The sequence below is a fragment of the Aythya marila genome, assembly GCF_965140915.1.
Source record: "Aythya marila genome assembly, chromosome: Z".
Taxonomy (NCBI): Eukaryota; Metazoa; Chordata; class Aves; order Anseriformes; family Anatidae; genus Aythya; species Aythya marila.
Window position 1 is genome coordinate 10,165,664 of NC_139080.1, and position 16,165 is coordinate 10,181,828.

The 16,165-nt window shown below is 40.5% G+C and overlaps 1 protein-coding gene across 3 annotated transcripts in view; it reads left to right on the forward strand.

Annotated features, from left to right (window-relative positions):
* The window catches only part of LOC309889908 (protein unc-13 homolog B), a 213,551-nt gene that overhangs the window by 114,077 nt on the left and 83,309 nt on the right, over window positions 1-16,165 (forward strand). For 2 of the 3 annotated variants that reach the window (XM_082783101.1, XM_082783102.1), the window contains exons 11-14: window positions 8,743-8,789; window positions 12,915-12,993; window positions 14,642-14,716; window positions 15,211-15,430. In XM_082783101.1, the coding sequence (XP_082639227.1) occupies window positions 8,743-8,789; window positions 12,915-12,993; window positions 14,642-14,716; window positions 15,211-15,430 (421 nt within the window). Of the gene's footprint in view, window positions 1-2,399; window positions 2,423-8,742; window positions 8,790-12,914; window positions 12,994-14,641; window positions 14,717-15,210; window positions 15,431-16,165 lie in introns of all 3 variants that reach the window. The other variant, XM_082783103.1, reaches the window with a different exon arrangement.

Sequence of the window (16,165 nt, forward strand, 5' to 3'; positions counted from 1 at the left end):
TTTGTAGACGTAAATGAAATGTTTGGAAGTGGAATGGTGAAAGAATTCTATTACTGGGGGTTAACCAGGTTAGTCACTGATGATGCTGTGAGCACATCTCCTGTAAGGGGGTGTTATCGGAAGATTTTCAATCTTTGCCTGAAGTGGCTGTGAGCTTTGCCAAATGTTATTTAGCATGAAACCATCCCTATTAGCTTTAAACTGAAGGGGCTCAGAAGTCAAAGATATATAGGAAATTTAAGCCAAACTAATCCAGCATTTCCCAAAACGAGCCTAATGCAAGATCCATTGCTCTGCTTGTATCAAAATTAGCTTGACTTGTATTTAAGAAGCTCTATTGCCCTCTGACCTTAAAATTTGGCAGTGGTAGGTCTTTGTCAAGGGTTTATTTGTGGAAAACCATCCCCAAATAAATGAAGTGAATAAGCTTTTAAAAAAAATGTGTAGTTTGCGTATGCTCACTGGTAACTTGCTGCAGTTAAGCTGTTGCACTCCATCTGTCCCCAGTGTTTTCCAGCCAGGGACTAAAATTGGGTTTTCCCTGCTCAGCATGATGGAGCCATGGCAGACCTGAGAGTGGCAGTGAGTCCAGGTCTTCTCCATCCCCTACGCTCAGAGACTTCACAGGCTCAGGAGGTACCAGGAAGGAATCTGGTTCAAAAATAGATGAAACCCAAGGATGAGGAAAGTCTGGATCTGTCTGTGACACACTGAGACAACCAAAGAGACCAAGTCAGGAGAGGATGGGATTGGGCTTCTAGGGCTTGGGGTAACTGTTGAAGAGAGGGACAAAAAAAAAGAGGACTTGAAGTGGAATGGGGCTGCCTGGCTGAGGTTTTGCTTAATAGGAAGGCACAGACAGGAGGATGGTGTATAAAATTGTTTTAGAGGGGAAGAGTCAGAAATGTCTATGCCCAAAAACATGTCTTCCTGGCTGAGTCTGGGATGGCCCCTAAGTTTCCTCAGCTTCTCCAGGTCTGCAGGTTCGTGTGGAGCTGACTGGCAAAACGTGGCTGTTACACAGAAGACAGCAGCGTGCTGCTGCTTGTGTTTTCTCCTCCATTAGCTCACAAACCAGAGGCCTGCAGGGTGGTTCAGGGGCTTTCACAGAATCCCAGAATGGCTGAGGGGGGCAGGAGCTCAGGGTCCCTCTTGCCCAGACCCCACCCAAGCAGGGACAGCCAGAGCAGGGTGTCCAGGACCATGTCCAGGTGGCTTTTGAAGATCTCCAAGGAGGAGACCCCACAGCCTCGCTGGACCACCTCTGCCAGTGCTTTGACACCCATTCAGCACAGAAACGCTTCCTGATGCTCAGAGGGAACCTGCTGTGCTCCAGTTTGTGCCCATTGCCCCTTGTCCTGGCACTGGGCACCACTGAAAGGTGGTGCTCCTGCTGAGGATCCATGCAGGCATGTCTTAAGGTGGAAAGTAGGGCTTTTATTTTAGCTACAATCCCCCACTTCATTTGTTGAAGTAATTTGACTTCTCCTTAGTGATTGAGTTAAAATAGCTTCTCTGTTTTCCTGTCTTAGTGATTGCATGTGTGTAATTACACCCGTACAGGGAGCAACTTTGAAAACTTATTTTAGCTTTTAAACCCGTCTGAGTGGCCCCCGTTGCCATGAAGACATTCCTTCTCCTCCATCTTTCATTAGCAAATGAGTAATATGACTCTTCTGTGCAGATACAGAATTATCTGACTGGAAGGCTTACAAGATGCCACGTCTCTACCGGAAGTTTTAGTGTGACTCTCATGTAACTTTACTAGCCTTGAAATTGCCTATCCATAAACATGAGATTTAGTGTAGGAGGCTTCTGGATTTTTTCTCAGAGGACAACCGCCTAGATTTATAAAGCCAGAAAATATCTCCTTGCATTATGGTATCTGCAGAAGCAAAATGTGTTCCGTGGGAGCTACCAGTTTCCTCGTCACGGGCAAAATGTACAGGGGGCGAGGAGGGAAGGAAGGGGGATGCTTCAAATGGAAATAGTGTATGTACTCTGGGGAAAAGGGGGAACAAATCTGTTCCTCTTTGTATTATATACAGGTTGTCTCTCAAGTGTGATAAATGGCACCTCTAATGCTGTATTAAGATTACTTAAAATTCTTGAGTTAATAAAAACAGGAACTGTAACTCTGTAAAAATCAGCTCTCAAAACCATATGTTCTAATGCATGTGCAGTTATCGGTGAAATTTGATCAGAGTTTAACTTGAGCTTAATTCGTAGAGATTAACTGGTGTATGTCCCGGGAAGCACATGGAGAACTCGGTGCTGCACAAATGTTTTATCAACTCACAGCAAATGTTTAGCCCACTTTCTGAAATCAGAGAGCGCATGGCAAAAATCCGGTCTATTAACTTTTGTTCCTCTCCTTCTTCTCTCTTTTTTCTTCACAGAAGGAGGTAGAGGAGAGCTCCAGGTTGTACATGTTGTCCCTTCTAACCAGCATCTCTTTCTGAAACTGCTGTGTGTGCATGCCTTGTCTTCATGTAACCATTGCTCCAGCTGCAGCGCTGAGATTCAGTTTAGCATGTTATGGTTGTGAGAGGAAACGTTAACGCTGTGTATGAGTTAGAGTCTGTTCAGTGCATAGTACCTTGTACAAAGAGACAATATGAATGCTTTGGGTGGTCTCTGCCCTTCAGTGCTCTGTGGGGCGCACATAGTGTGCAAAGGCACCATGTGCAGAGTACGAATGGTCTGTTTTGTCTTTTCCAGTCTTCCTCTTTACGAATCTTGCTTAAACCAAGCATTTCCTTGTTTTGCATTATTCCTCAGCTGCATTATTTCATTTCATCACTAATTGTTTTGTATGCTTACAGTAATCAAAGTCAAAAATACCATTATGGGCTGTAGTACCAAGATTAAATGAGACTATGGGTGCTGGGAGGTGTCTGCTGCAGATGCCATGCCATTCTAGCTCCGGGCTGCACTTTGTTTTGAGCAGGGCAGTGCTCGAAGGTAGGTATTAGCTGTATTATCAGCTAATATCAGATAATTAGCTAACTAGCTAATAGATACTTAGCTAACTAGTTAATTATCGGCTGTAGGTAGTAATTGCCTCTCCAGTCTTGGACCTGTTGCCTCTCCGCTCATCGTGCTCAGTTGTGTGGGCAGCCTGAGGGCAACAAATAACTCTTTCCTTCTAAGAGGATCCACATAATTTTTTGTTGGCTGCTGTGTAACATCTTAATTTGTGTTTGTGACTGTATCTCATGTAGAGAAAGTTCTGGCTGTTAAATTCTCAGTTTCCTTTTTTTATTTTCTTGAACTTATGCTGCATGGATTAGGTGCCCACTGTGTGTCTGTCTCTCCCTTAGCTGTATGGATCAGACCAAATTACCTTCCTGGAGCAGACTGAACATTGAACATTGTGTGGCTTTTTGGCTTCCATGTAGATCCTATCCATTGAGTTTGATGCTTTCTCATTTCTAAGCTTTATTGGCCTGTGTATCAAGAGGTTTGTATCATTCTTACTGGCAAATGTCCATCCATTAGCGCTCTATTGGAAGTGCAGACGTATCTGGGACTGGTGACAAAGCTCTTCTGGCTTTGGTGCAGAAACATTGCAGTCTCATGTAGGCAACTCATCTGTCAGGTGAAAAACTAGTACTGGAAGATTCATCAGGTGGAAGAAGCTTCCTTTGTAGCTTTTCAGTTTTTTAAATTGATGCTCTTGCTGAATGCACTGATGTTGAAATAATCCTTCTACTTGTTGCAGCTTTGGATCCATGTAAAATGCAGCATGCTTGAATCAATAAAGACATTGAACCACAAGACCAACTAGTTTAATTGGGATGATTTAGCTTAGTCTGATTCTGCTAATACCCTTGAAGAAAGGATCTAATTAGGCGTGACTAGAAGTTTAATTTAGATGGTGAAACAGTTGCTTTTGCCTGATTCAGATTCATCTATAGCTAATTTAGGTATCGGAGGTTTGATAACCAAGCATGGTATTTGAAAACAAGTTAGCATGATTTGCAAAACAAATAAAAAGTCACTGATTTGTTTTCCTTATCTGTTGAAATACTGCACCTTTCCATGTTTTCCTTCTCTTAGACACAATACTTAAATGTGATGGAAAGTTAGGTGTTTAGACTTTTATGTCGTCCTGAAGTTGGCTAACAGATCTGGGGATGTTCTTCCAAAAGAAAGACAGTGATTCTTCTGGTTGCGCCTCTGTTTTATGGACTTTCTTTTCTACAGAAATATTTGTTTATTCTCTCCATTGAAACATCTTCCTGTGTATGAGATAAATTGCAAAATTTGCAAATTGCAGCTTTAAGTAACTTCTCAAATTACTTGTAATCTTGGCTGCTGCTTTTCCTGAATAAGCACAACTCCTACTGGATGCCTTCTTAGGCTTCAGTAAACATTGTCTTCCCTATGACTGAATACTGTGCCTTAGATGCTCTTTTTAATCCATTTCAATTTATGCTGCTGTCACTGACATGATTTGGCTAAGCAGCTCTTGGTTGGTAAGAAACTGTAATTACTTGGAGACGACTTTCCAGCATTCTTTCCTGCGAGTTAACATGCTGCATTACTAGGGGTGACAGGCACTTCCTTGGCTGAAGACATTTGTTGGAAGTGGGTGTAAAACTGTCATCCATCAACATCAGAAATACAAAAACTGAATAGAGAGGTGATGGTCAGTTTCGCTTACGTTTGTTGCTCCATCTCTTTAGTCCTTACTGGAGATCAGTGGAAAAAAAAAAAACAACCTGATTCAGACTGGTCTGTCTGCTTACAAAGAAAGATCCAGTGACACAACAGTTCAGAGAAGTGAAGTAGAAGCCATCCATAAAATTACTTTTTCTGTCTAGGTGTTAAATGTGTCAACATTGCTGTTCTATTTGTTTTGGGAAGGACAGTGTTAAAAAAACAAATCAACAAACTCATAGCTGTTCCAGGTGTTCTTTGCATCCAGATGTTCTTTGCATCTTTCCCAATGTTTTCTCTGCTTGCCCAGGCTCTAAGCAAGCCTGGCTGTTTTCTTGGGCTAGACTTGGGCTGATCTGTGGCTGGTGACAAGACCCAAAGCAGCTCCTGGAGCCCTTCTGTGTCCTGCAGCAACTGCTACCTTCAGAGGTGGAAAACTCCCCAGGTACAGCAGTTCCACCTAAACGACATTGCCATTTGCCTTCAAGGATAGAGGAACGTCTACAATGTTCCTGCCTATAACAGGGATGTAAACTATGGATTGATTTGTTTAACTGGCACTCCTGGAGGTGCCTGCACCCTGTTAATCTGCATGCCAACAGTTGTGGGTAATGTGGCCACTGGTTCTTCAGCTGTATACATCATTGTCACAAGGGACTACAGAGGGCTTCTTGGTGCGTGGTAGCCCTTTGGCAATGTGTAATACTGTCATTATCTCCTACATAAATTGCCCATCTTTCTTCTTTGAAAATGGTTAGATTTGGTGTCTGCATTTCCTTTTGAAAGGGTACTGCAGGACTGTCATGGTTAGACACCAAATTTTCACCCACCATTTTTATTTAGCCTAAGTTCTTCTATGCTATATGTTCTCCCTTCCACACTCCCTTAAACAGAGGAAAAAGGTTAATTTTTTAAGTGGTTTGTCGCATTCTCTTCTTACAGTATTGTCTTTGTATCCTCACACTGGTTTTGCCATTTTTATGTAAATTATTTTTACTTTGATGTAGAATAAGATTGTACATGCCTTTGTGAAGGAGTCTTGCCAGCACTGTACAGTGTTACTTATGCTTTTATTTCTATGGAGATGTTTCAGCAGATATCCTCTATAGATGATACTCTCTCCTTACATGACTGTATCATAGTGGCTCATGGCCACAGTGCGATGACTAGAACTCTACTCTGCTTTCACCTGCTGTTCTTCCACCGAGGAACCCCTTGTGTGCAGTAGAATTCACATCAGGTTTTGGTGCTCTGACCTTTCTATTTCTACCATATTTAATCTGTTGTTGCAATCTTCAGTGTCATCAATTTTTTTTCCATCAAGGTCTGAGTTCTGTTCTGTATTGATAATTCTCCCATATTTGTCATCAGCAGATTTTATCAGCAGGTCCTTACTCCCACAAGCTTCCTTATTGCGTTGTCCATGGCTCAACTAGTAATTTGTTTACCCACCACAAAGCTCCCCTACTCCTCCTTAGCCTATCCAGCCTTATTAATGTCACATGGCATTTCATCAAAGCTTTTTTGTTGAAATGAAAATTCAGTTGATAACTCTTTTCATTCTCTAAAGAAAAATGGTTGCTTTGTCAAACCCAAATTGATGCTTTCAAAAACTAGTGTTCCATGTATGGTATTTTTTTTCCCTCCTATTTTCCTTATTTGCCATTTTCCTTACCTCCATATTAATTCTTTCCTTTGTGTTTGCTATGGAGTATTTCAAGCTGTTGAAGCCAATAATGAGCCTGTGCCAGTCTGGATCACATTTCCTTCCTCCTCTCCCCATGCCTTAGCTGTGGGTACTGTATTGGCTCTTCTCCAGTCTTATGGCATCAGCCCTTGTTTACTGGATGTCAGGCGCTGGTTCCCTCAGCGTTTCCCCAGGGAGACCGCTGCCTGAAGCAAATTAACCTCTTTACTTTTGTTTGTCTGGTGATAACTCCTGTTTCCACACAGCCATCACCTGCTTTGGCCCATATCAATATTGTCACTTACAGAAAGCTCTTTCTGTTGTTTTTTCTTTTGCTTTTTTACCTTGATGATTTTTAATCTCGTCACTACAGAAGTTCTTCCTCTTCTCTTATTTTCTTTTTATTTACATGTCTGAAATGCCTGGCAAAAGTAATGAAGATAACTGAGCAGAAGTGCAGTTTATCTGGACTCCCAGCATTTTTACTTTGCATTTGTCAAAATCTGGGCAATGGAAGTTCATTTCCCGATCACGCCTTCTGTCCTTCCCTGCATCAGTGTTCTCTGCCATTCTCTGTTGACTCTCAGCTGCCTTGGGAGATGGTTATTGCTCAAATAACAGAACTCAATCTTTTTTTCCTCCAAAATAGTTCTTGATAATCTAGTGGGCTCAGAACTGCAGTATTGCCCTTGCGATTTGTGATCTGTCGAGTTCAGGCCAGTGTAAAACATCACTCCATTTGATGATTGCTTTCTTGTTGCAGCTCTTCCAAGTGTTCAAAGGCAAGGTTAGGGATGTCCTCCCTTCTGTGCTCTGAAGGATCTGGTTGCATTTGCTTCGCAAAATCTGCTCTCTTGACCTGCAGTTGAGCCAAGTCCCTCTGGAGGAAACGCAGGTTTCAGGCTGAGAGGTTTGGGAAGCACAGCTGTGATGGAGTGGAGCTCCATCAGTCATCTAGGTAAAAGAGCCTGGAGCCTGGTGTGCATCCCTGGGTATGGGGCAAATATGCAGCAGTGCTGGACCATGGGTCCAGGCTGTAGCTACCTCATCTGCAGGCCTTTGAGCTCCCATAGAAAACCAGGGGAGCACATTCTGTTATGGATATGTCATGTTGCTCATGACTGTTTAAAATAAATAAAAATGTATAGACTTCATATCTGCCTACCCCTGGAGTTCTAGAAATAATGAATAAGAAGTATGGCAGAAACTTGTTTTTCTTGGTTATTTCTGCCTTTTTTTTTTTTTTTTTTTTGGGAAACCTTGTCTGACACGTGAACAATCTGAGGTTACAGAGCTCATCCAAAGCACAGCACCAAAAAACAAACCTTTGGGTCTTCTTTTATCTTGCATATAATTTGAGCTTAATTCCTGATACTCTGTTACATTGTGATGAATCTTGGGTTTTACGTCCCGTGGCTGGAAGTACTTTGTTTTCACTGCGTGGAAGTTACAGCCTCTTGGCAGATGTGATTATCTGAGTTTGGAGTGTTAGATATTAGCAGTGTGTCTTCTTTAATCATGTTTTGCTGCTGGAAACCAGTTTTTCTGTCAAGGTGTGCAGGAGAATATATGAGCTGTAAGCTGGAACAAAGATGCTTGCAGTTACAGATAGACCGTTTTCCCCTTACGCAGTAAACTCTCTTTTCTCCGATTGTAAATGTTTGAACACTTCTCTAATTGATCTACTGAAGATTTTCAAAGAAATAAAATGTCTCTCTATAAATACACTCCTATGAGAACATAAGAATGTGGTTTGAATTTGTGAAAATTAATCCTCCTATTGCTGCCTGTGGTGGCTTCCATCCTTGCAAGTGATAGCCCTTCCTGGTCACCTGTTGGAAGTTAAATAGTTGAATGGATGGAGCTGCAATGGGACTGTCCAGCTCCGGGGGCTGGAGAGTCTTTACATTTGAGAGTGAACAAAGTTCAGAAGTGCTTGTACAAAGTACCATGCTGATCAATCGTTTGCGCATTTCATACAGGTGCTTTTAATTTATAGCGTCCTCACTGTGACCATGTTCATGTCAGTGGTGACCTGTAGTAACAGGAGCGCTACCTTATCTCATGCTTTTGTTGGGCTGGAAAAAAAAAAAAAAAAAAAAAAAAAAGGGAAGAGATGATCTTTAAGACTTCCTTTTGAAAGAGAAGGTGCACTGAACAGGCTCTTCTGGTCCCAGTTCTAGGTGTTCAGTGACATCGCATAGCCCATGTGTCCATATGACCTGTCCTGATGTGCTGGCCTTTGGAGGTGCTTGAGTGATTGTCTGTATGCATTTGCCTGCATGCAGTGTGGTCTGTTATCCTTTACTCAGCATATAAGCTAATTTATTTTTTTTCTGGTGTTTTCAGAAGCTAATTTCATATTGTTCTTTTGCCTTCCCCCATTTAAGGGTCAAGATGAGGCTGATCCATCAAAACCACCCTGGCTCAAAGGAGGGTAAGTACTATCCTGAGACCTCATTTCACTGTGTTCATAGTTAGAGTATAGTTTGAGGTCTCCAGTTCAACTTAAGTAGGAGCAGCACTACTGATGCTCTTAATGTCTGGTGTGGGGAATAATCAGGTAGCCATGCCTCGCTTAGAGCCAGGCTGCTGCTACATTTTATAGCCTCTTTTTAAACAGCTAGAGGTAGGCTGTGCAGCTCTTCTGGAGATCTGTGGTTAAGGACAGGATTTAGTTGCAATGTGTAATTTCTAATGTGATGGGGGCAGGCACTTACAACAGTATTATTAAATAATCCTTGCTGAACGTCACAAAGAGGGGTCTTTTCCCTGGTGTCAGGTGTGACTGGTTCAGGACAGGGAAAGAGTAGCTCAGAAAAACTGCTGTGTAAGTTGCTCTTATAAATAAAGGTAGCTTTGGGGAAGCCTTCTGTCTTTGTAATGATTCCTGTGGTTAATGTAGAAGGCAAACCTGGAGTAGCTCTGGAAATCATTGCAGCTTTTCATTCTAACAGTGGTCATCATACCTCATCTACACAGGTGAGAGTAAGAGATTTTTCTTTCCATAACACACTAGTTTCAGTAAATGAAGCAGACAATTCTGATTGTGTGTAATTTCAGCATGATACTCAACATAATAGGTGCCAGCATGGTAGCTTCCCTAGAATCCCCTATGGAAAAAAAAGGAACGATGCATTTTCCAAGCTGCTAGGTTATGTGCCTCATTTGTGATTAGAGCGATACGGTTTGGTAATGGTGCACTCATTAGGAGCTGATGTAGCTGCAGATTTGTCCTGATATCTCAGCAAGAGGTTGTCTTGCTGAACGTACAAGTTAATTCTCATAGTACTGAAGTAAGCTTTCCTAATAAAATGCAAAGTTAAATCAGAGGCTTCATTATACGGCTTTCTGCTCTGGGAGTCATTGTTCTGTAATGTCGGTATTCCCACAAAGCTTCCTCCACACCTGCAGATGCCTGGAGCTGCCTAGCAACCCCATGCTTTCTTAAGGAGTCCAAGACTTTGCTGGAAAAGTGGCAATTAGCAGGAGCAGAAGACAGTGATTTGTTCTAACTATAAACAGCACCTTCTCCTGCTTTAACAAGGAGTCAGTGCACTGAGTTTACTGATGCAGACTCATGAAATGATTTCCTAGCCTGAAAGATGAATACAACTGCAGTCCTGAAATAGTTAAAATTTATTTCGTCCGTTCAAGGCCATGTTTGCTCTAGTCTGTAAGTTCTTCCTCTTAGATGGGAGATTTAACAAAAACAAATTGAGTAATGTAGTTTTGATGAAAGTTTGGCTTATTTACTATATCCCTGCATGCAAGAGATTTCCAGAAAACGTGGTGGTGGATGGTGAACCTTTAATTCCAATATTAGCCACATTGTGGCTTAATTAGCCACAACATATATTAAAGCACTCAGGTTTGGAGTTCTTTCATGTGAGGATTAGAGAAGTGGTGTCCTTTGAGGGCACTAACCATCTTCTGTCATCACAAACAATCTTTGCTTCCTTAAATTTTCAAGATTTAATGTAAACTTCTTTGTGATAAAGGTCATATTAAAAGATGGGTTGAATAGCTTTAAGCTATTTGCACTTTTAGCATAATGGCATAATATTTTCATGTCTCTAACCACAGGTTTTGGAAAGCTAGCTTAAAAAAATAACTAATTGTTATTATGGATCAGTTTCTGGGTGTAATATCTCATATCTGTATATTTTATTTATTAGTGCAAATCATATTCTCGCACAGAGATGCTATTCACTTCCCAATATAGCACTCCATGATAATGCTATAAATATTGCAGGCATTGCAGAGGAGAGTTACCCTATTGTATATGAAGCCATGGTGTACATATTTGAAGCAGCATCAGTACTTCTGTCTGTACAAACACTGTGTAAAGCAAAGAAGAGATTGTGCTAGAATAGAGATTGAGGTAGCTGAAAGCACAAGCTAAATAATTTTGAAAATTAAGTGTTTTTTTTTTAATAATAATAAGCTAATAGCAGGTTATTTGAGTATATAGCTGTCTAGGTATTAAGACACCTCTCTTAGAGGAGAATGCAAACACCTTTAAAATATTGCTATTCTCTGTCAGTTTGGCTTAGAAGCATTTCTCTTATTTTACAGGTGCAAAAACCTTAGTCTAACATAAATATTTTGCAAGAAACCAGGCTGTAACTAGACATGTTTCTCAAGCACAGTATCTTGTTTAGGCTTGTCTTGAATTATAAAACATACAATTCTAGTTTTTTTTTTTTTCCCTTAGAAACATCAGTGTCGCAGTTACCTTTCAATTGAATTACAAAGAAAAAAAAGAAAAAAAACTTTAAAAATTCTGTAGAAAAGAAGTGTTATTTGTTAGCTGTGCTGTTAGCTTTAGCAGGGGCATTGACTCTGGATTTTTACTTGTGACTATTTTATTGAATCTTTTCTCCTTATATACGCTCCCTTTATATTTTGCATATGCTTTCATAATGATTTGACCCAAATTTTTGACCCAAAACTTAGCCATAAATTAAGCTGTATTGTGATTTAAACAATAAATTAAAGTGTATTGTGTTTTAAATAATACTGAAATTCTTGACATCATCTAAATAGTCTTCTGTGAAACCTATTTTACTCCAAAATAGTATTGTTAATACCAGGCAGCATTTTGTAGCATTAGGACAGCAGAAAAAAAAAATCCTGTTTGATCCCAGCAAGACTGTGCTGAGTTCTTATGCTTATATTTATTGTTTGCTGATTTGGGCCAGATCTTTCTGTTTTAAGTCAGAAGGGATTACTGCAGTGTAACTCCAGCAAAAATATTTTCTGGAGCTGTGTTGGAAATGAGGATAGCCTTTAGTAAAAACACCACGTAGCCTTGCTGTAAGGATTTCCAGTACTAGAGAACACATTCTTTGCCAGAGACTCCAGCAGTTTAAACTAAGTGAACTGCTGTAAAGTAAACCTGGATCTTTTTCATGCCTGAGTTAGTCCCCTGTTCCCAGCTGCAGGATCTAGTGTTCACATTTTGCTGGCAGAGCAGTGTAGCAGACTGTGAATGGGGTTTGTTCATTATATAGGAGCACAAAGAACCGTGCACAGCTCAGTAATGCAAATATGCCTAATGCTGCATGTGGAGGCAAGGGCAGTTCATGTGGTCACACTTGACTGCTCGCCTTCCCACCAGACTTGTTCAGCCAGCAGCATCTGTCAACTCAGACATGGATTGGATGTGTCACCTTCCTATGCCCAGTCAAAAAAGTCAATTTTACCCTTGCAGCACTATGGCATGTTCATATATATAATAGACACCTGCCCTCTTTTGACACAGCCTTGTGCTAGGTTTTGCAGTGACATCTTTCTCCATCCTAGCATGGTCTGCTATAACGCAGGTGGTTGGTCATCATTTGTTTTTTCCCAGACTTACTTTTTTTTGTTGTTTTTTTGACTTTTGGCTATATTAAATGTAAATTTGAGTAGGCCCTGCTTGCCAAAGAAGGCAGGCTGCCTGTAGCCACTTGCCAGCCTGCAAATTTCCGTGGCATGTGCAAATTTGGTTCTCTAGATCATTTTAAAGTGTAGCTCCATATGCATCTTTTATATGCAGAGTATTAGTAAGAGTGGTTTGTCCCAGAATATTAGTAAGTGTAGTTTGCCCCTGTTCTAGTAGTTGTGGTGTCTTAAATCATTGTGACTGACTGCGGTATACCAAATCAGCAAAACACACAGGTTACTAGTGCCAACCCTCTTACCTTTACAGAGACTGCTGCAGATCTCTGGTTCTACTGTTAGGTGAGGATTTTTGCCAAATCCATGCCCCAAGAAAGCTGTGAGGATAAGCCTGCCTTCACTTGCCAGTGGCAGTGACTGGAGTCTCTGCAGTCTGCTCTGAGGTAGCTCAGACAGTCAGCCTTGAGATGAAGAAGATGCCTTTTTTTTTTTTAAAGCAGTTAAACAAGTTTGGTTTATCATTAAGTTGTGTTTGGAGTGAGCTGATTCTTCATGTTCTTATTGAATGTGATATTAGCAAAGAGAATGGTGTTATAAGGAAGCTTTTAGGTCATCTGTTTACTGTCTGTCACTGCTGGTGAGATTATTTTAATCCTTTTTCCTCTTGATTTTCCAGGCCTGCAGGTGGTCTCTATGGCATTGATAGCATGCCTGATCTACGCAAAAAAAAGCCAATTCCACTTGTCAGTGATCTGGTAAGAGATTTTTCTTCTGCTACACAGTCACTGGTGCAAGTGGCTTTATTTTTTGACATATGGTAATGTTCATTGTCACTTCAAAGAGTTGTAAGTTTCCTGCTTAGTTAAATTAATTCTTGAAAAAGAGGTTTAAGGAGTTGCGCTTGGAAAAATCTCTGAGAACGAGGTATGGTTTCATAGAGTGTCGCATTCTTGTGGCAGAATTAAGATATTTTTCATGTTCATCTTCCTTCTTTTTCTACACAGAATATTTGATTATTTTGGGGCCTGCATTATTTTTAAATATTTTCCTAAAAATTGCATACTTTGTGGAAAGTTATGATGTCCATGTGAGACTTGGCAACTTAACAGAAGGTTGGAATTTGAGTGGATAGATAAACGAACATATGTGCTTGGATTTTTTAAAGTAATTTGAAATATTGCCAGTAGGCTCCTGTGCTGAGGAAGCAATAGAACCAAGAAAGTAATGAAGACAGGTTTCTTATGGTTGTGTGATATGGTGAAATACGGCTTCTCTGGGACAAATGGTTTTCTGTTGTCTGCGTGATCAGTACACATAGCACATTCATAGTTGGGAGAAATGCTGTAACATCTGAAAGACCAAAGTTTCTATACTGCAATTCCTGTGAAAAGATGCATACAATTCTCTCTGCCAGCTTATGCATGGGAAGCCTAATGTATCTTACTATCTGCTTGTGTCTTCTAAACCTGTGCAATGATGGCATTAACCTGTGTTGCTTCCTTTGTATGCTTTCATTCTCTCTCTCCACAGGCCATGGTAAGTGGAGCTAAAGACAATCTAACAAACCTTTACCAAAAATTATTATACCTTATTTTCCCTCTGCTCTTATGCTTTTTATTTTGAACCTGCAGTATTGCAGTGCATGCATATTCAGCACTCTGTCCTGCTACATCACTGATGGAATGAACTTTTTTGGTCTGTCTTCAAATAGAGAAAATCAGAGCATAATTGAAGGTGTCTGATATGATTTGATGATTTCAGAATAGATATTGCTGGCTTTAATTTCTTTCTCAGCCTTCATCTTTTTATATCAGTATTAGGTGTTTCACAGGCAGGTCCTGTGCTGCTCAAGGGTTCAGAATGGCATGGGTGTGATGCGAAAGGGTCAGTTTTCAGGGGAAAATGCTGTTCATTGCATTCAGTGATGGCCCACGAATGTGACTCACCAGCACATTCAAACCTGTGCTCCCAGCCCACCCTTTATCCTGTTTGTATCGTTTCACTGTCACATTTGGGAGTGTTGGGTATGTTTTAAAACTGACAAAATAATCTCCTTTTGTTTATGAATAAAGTTAAATATAGAAGATTGAGTCCCACGTAATTATCTTAGGCAATACTGGTGTTTCCATTGCTACCAGAACATAGAAGTGACCCCAGTTATCATTATTACCAGAGAAACAAATAAAAGTTTGAGACTGCCTGTGGGCAGATGAAAACTAGTTGGAGACCTCCCAGAGTATGCATTCAACTCTTTTGAGATGTGAGCTATCAATTAAGAAAGTAACTTCAATGTAATAGGCTTGGTATCTGGCATGAAAGAGTGCCTTTGCTCACATCTTCGGGGATGTAGTACCAGTGCATTTCTGAATGTTGGTAGTGAATAACACATTTTCTTCCTTCTAGTCACTGGTTCAGTCCCGGAAAGCCGGAATTACCTCAGCAATGGCCACTAGAACATCTCTCAAAGATGAAGAGCTGGTAAGTGGGAGGGTTGCTTGGCTCATGTTAACTTTCAATAAGTAAATTAGGGGAGTTTGGCTCTCTGGGATGCAGAGCCAGCTTCACAGATGTCTAGAAATATAGATGCAAAGCTTCTTGTATCACTTGTTTACAGAAACTAAACATGTAAAAAAATAACATTTGTCAGGTATGATCCTAAAAAATACAAACTTATTTCCTTGTGTGTTATCTACGATGGGAGACAGTGTGCAAAACTTGCTTTATGTAAAGTGTTCCTCATCCACAAACTTTAATTTCTTCCATCTCTTCCACTTTCTTTTAAATGTCTAGAGAAACATTTCTGAAAGTATGTTCTCTAATGTCACTAGTAGAATTTGGATAAATTTGTCTGCTTTAAATGTGTAGATAAATTGCACTGTTCATGCCTTTTCCCTAAAACCCATGTGTTAACTAGCAAAAACAGGTTCAGACACCTTCCCGGATGTTGGTTTATGTGTGTTCTTGTCTTTCAGAAATCTCATGTCTATAAGAAGACCTTGCAAGCCTTAATTTACCCTATCTCTTGTACAACCCCACACAACTTTGAAGTGTGGACAGCCACAACTCCTACCTACTGCTATGAATGTGAGGGGCTGTTATGGGGTATTGCACGGCAGGGAATGCGCTGCGCTGAATGTGGGGTCAAATGCCATGAGAAGTGCCAAGACTTGCTCAACGCTGACTGCTTACAGAGTGAGTAGCGGTTTTGCAGCTTTCTGTCCAGCACAGTGGAACATGGCTGTTCAAGAAGCGTTACAAGAGCTTTCCTAATTATAAAGGTGATACCTCAATGCTAAGTGAAGATGTATCTGTTAAAATGACTGTCTTTTCAGAAAAGGTGCCATTAGGCTAAACCTGTGCTCGTCACCCTGTGGATGCAGCTCCACTGATGCAGGAGAACTTCTTTGCAATGTTGTACTTTGTGTGCTTTAAAGGAAGGTTTAGTAATTGACTCTTTCACATGTATACACACACAAATATCTATCTATCTATCTATCTATCTATATAGATAGATAGATATAGATCTCTATATATTATATATATATATATATATATATATATATATATATATATATATATCTGGAGAGACAGAGAGAGAGTTTGTTTAACCTGTGTAATGTGTTTAATCTCTCTCTGTGTCAGCACAAGTGGCATGTTTGCTAGCATTTCCTGCATGGAAGAGAGGCAGCAAGGGCAAGTGAATAGGCTACTAAGCTGGATATTCTGATTCCTATTCTGTCCATCATGCCCTGGTATCTTAGTCAGGTTTTATTTAAACGTTCAGTCTGTTTTACTGGGTTTTAAGCAGTGGGTTCCTGCTTAGCGGATACTGCCCATGGACTTAGCCAGGATTCTCTATACCAAGTGCAGATTGTCAAGGCATATTGCCATTTGAATAGAAGTGCCCTGTGGTTGAGTCTCTATAGA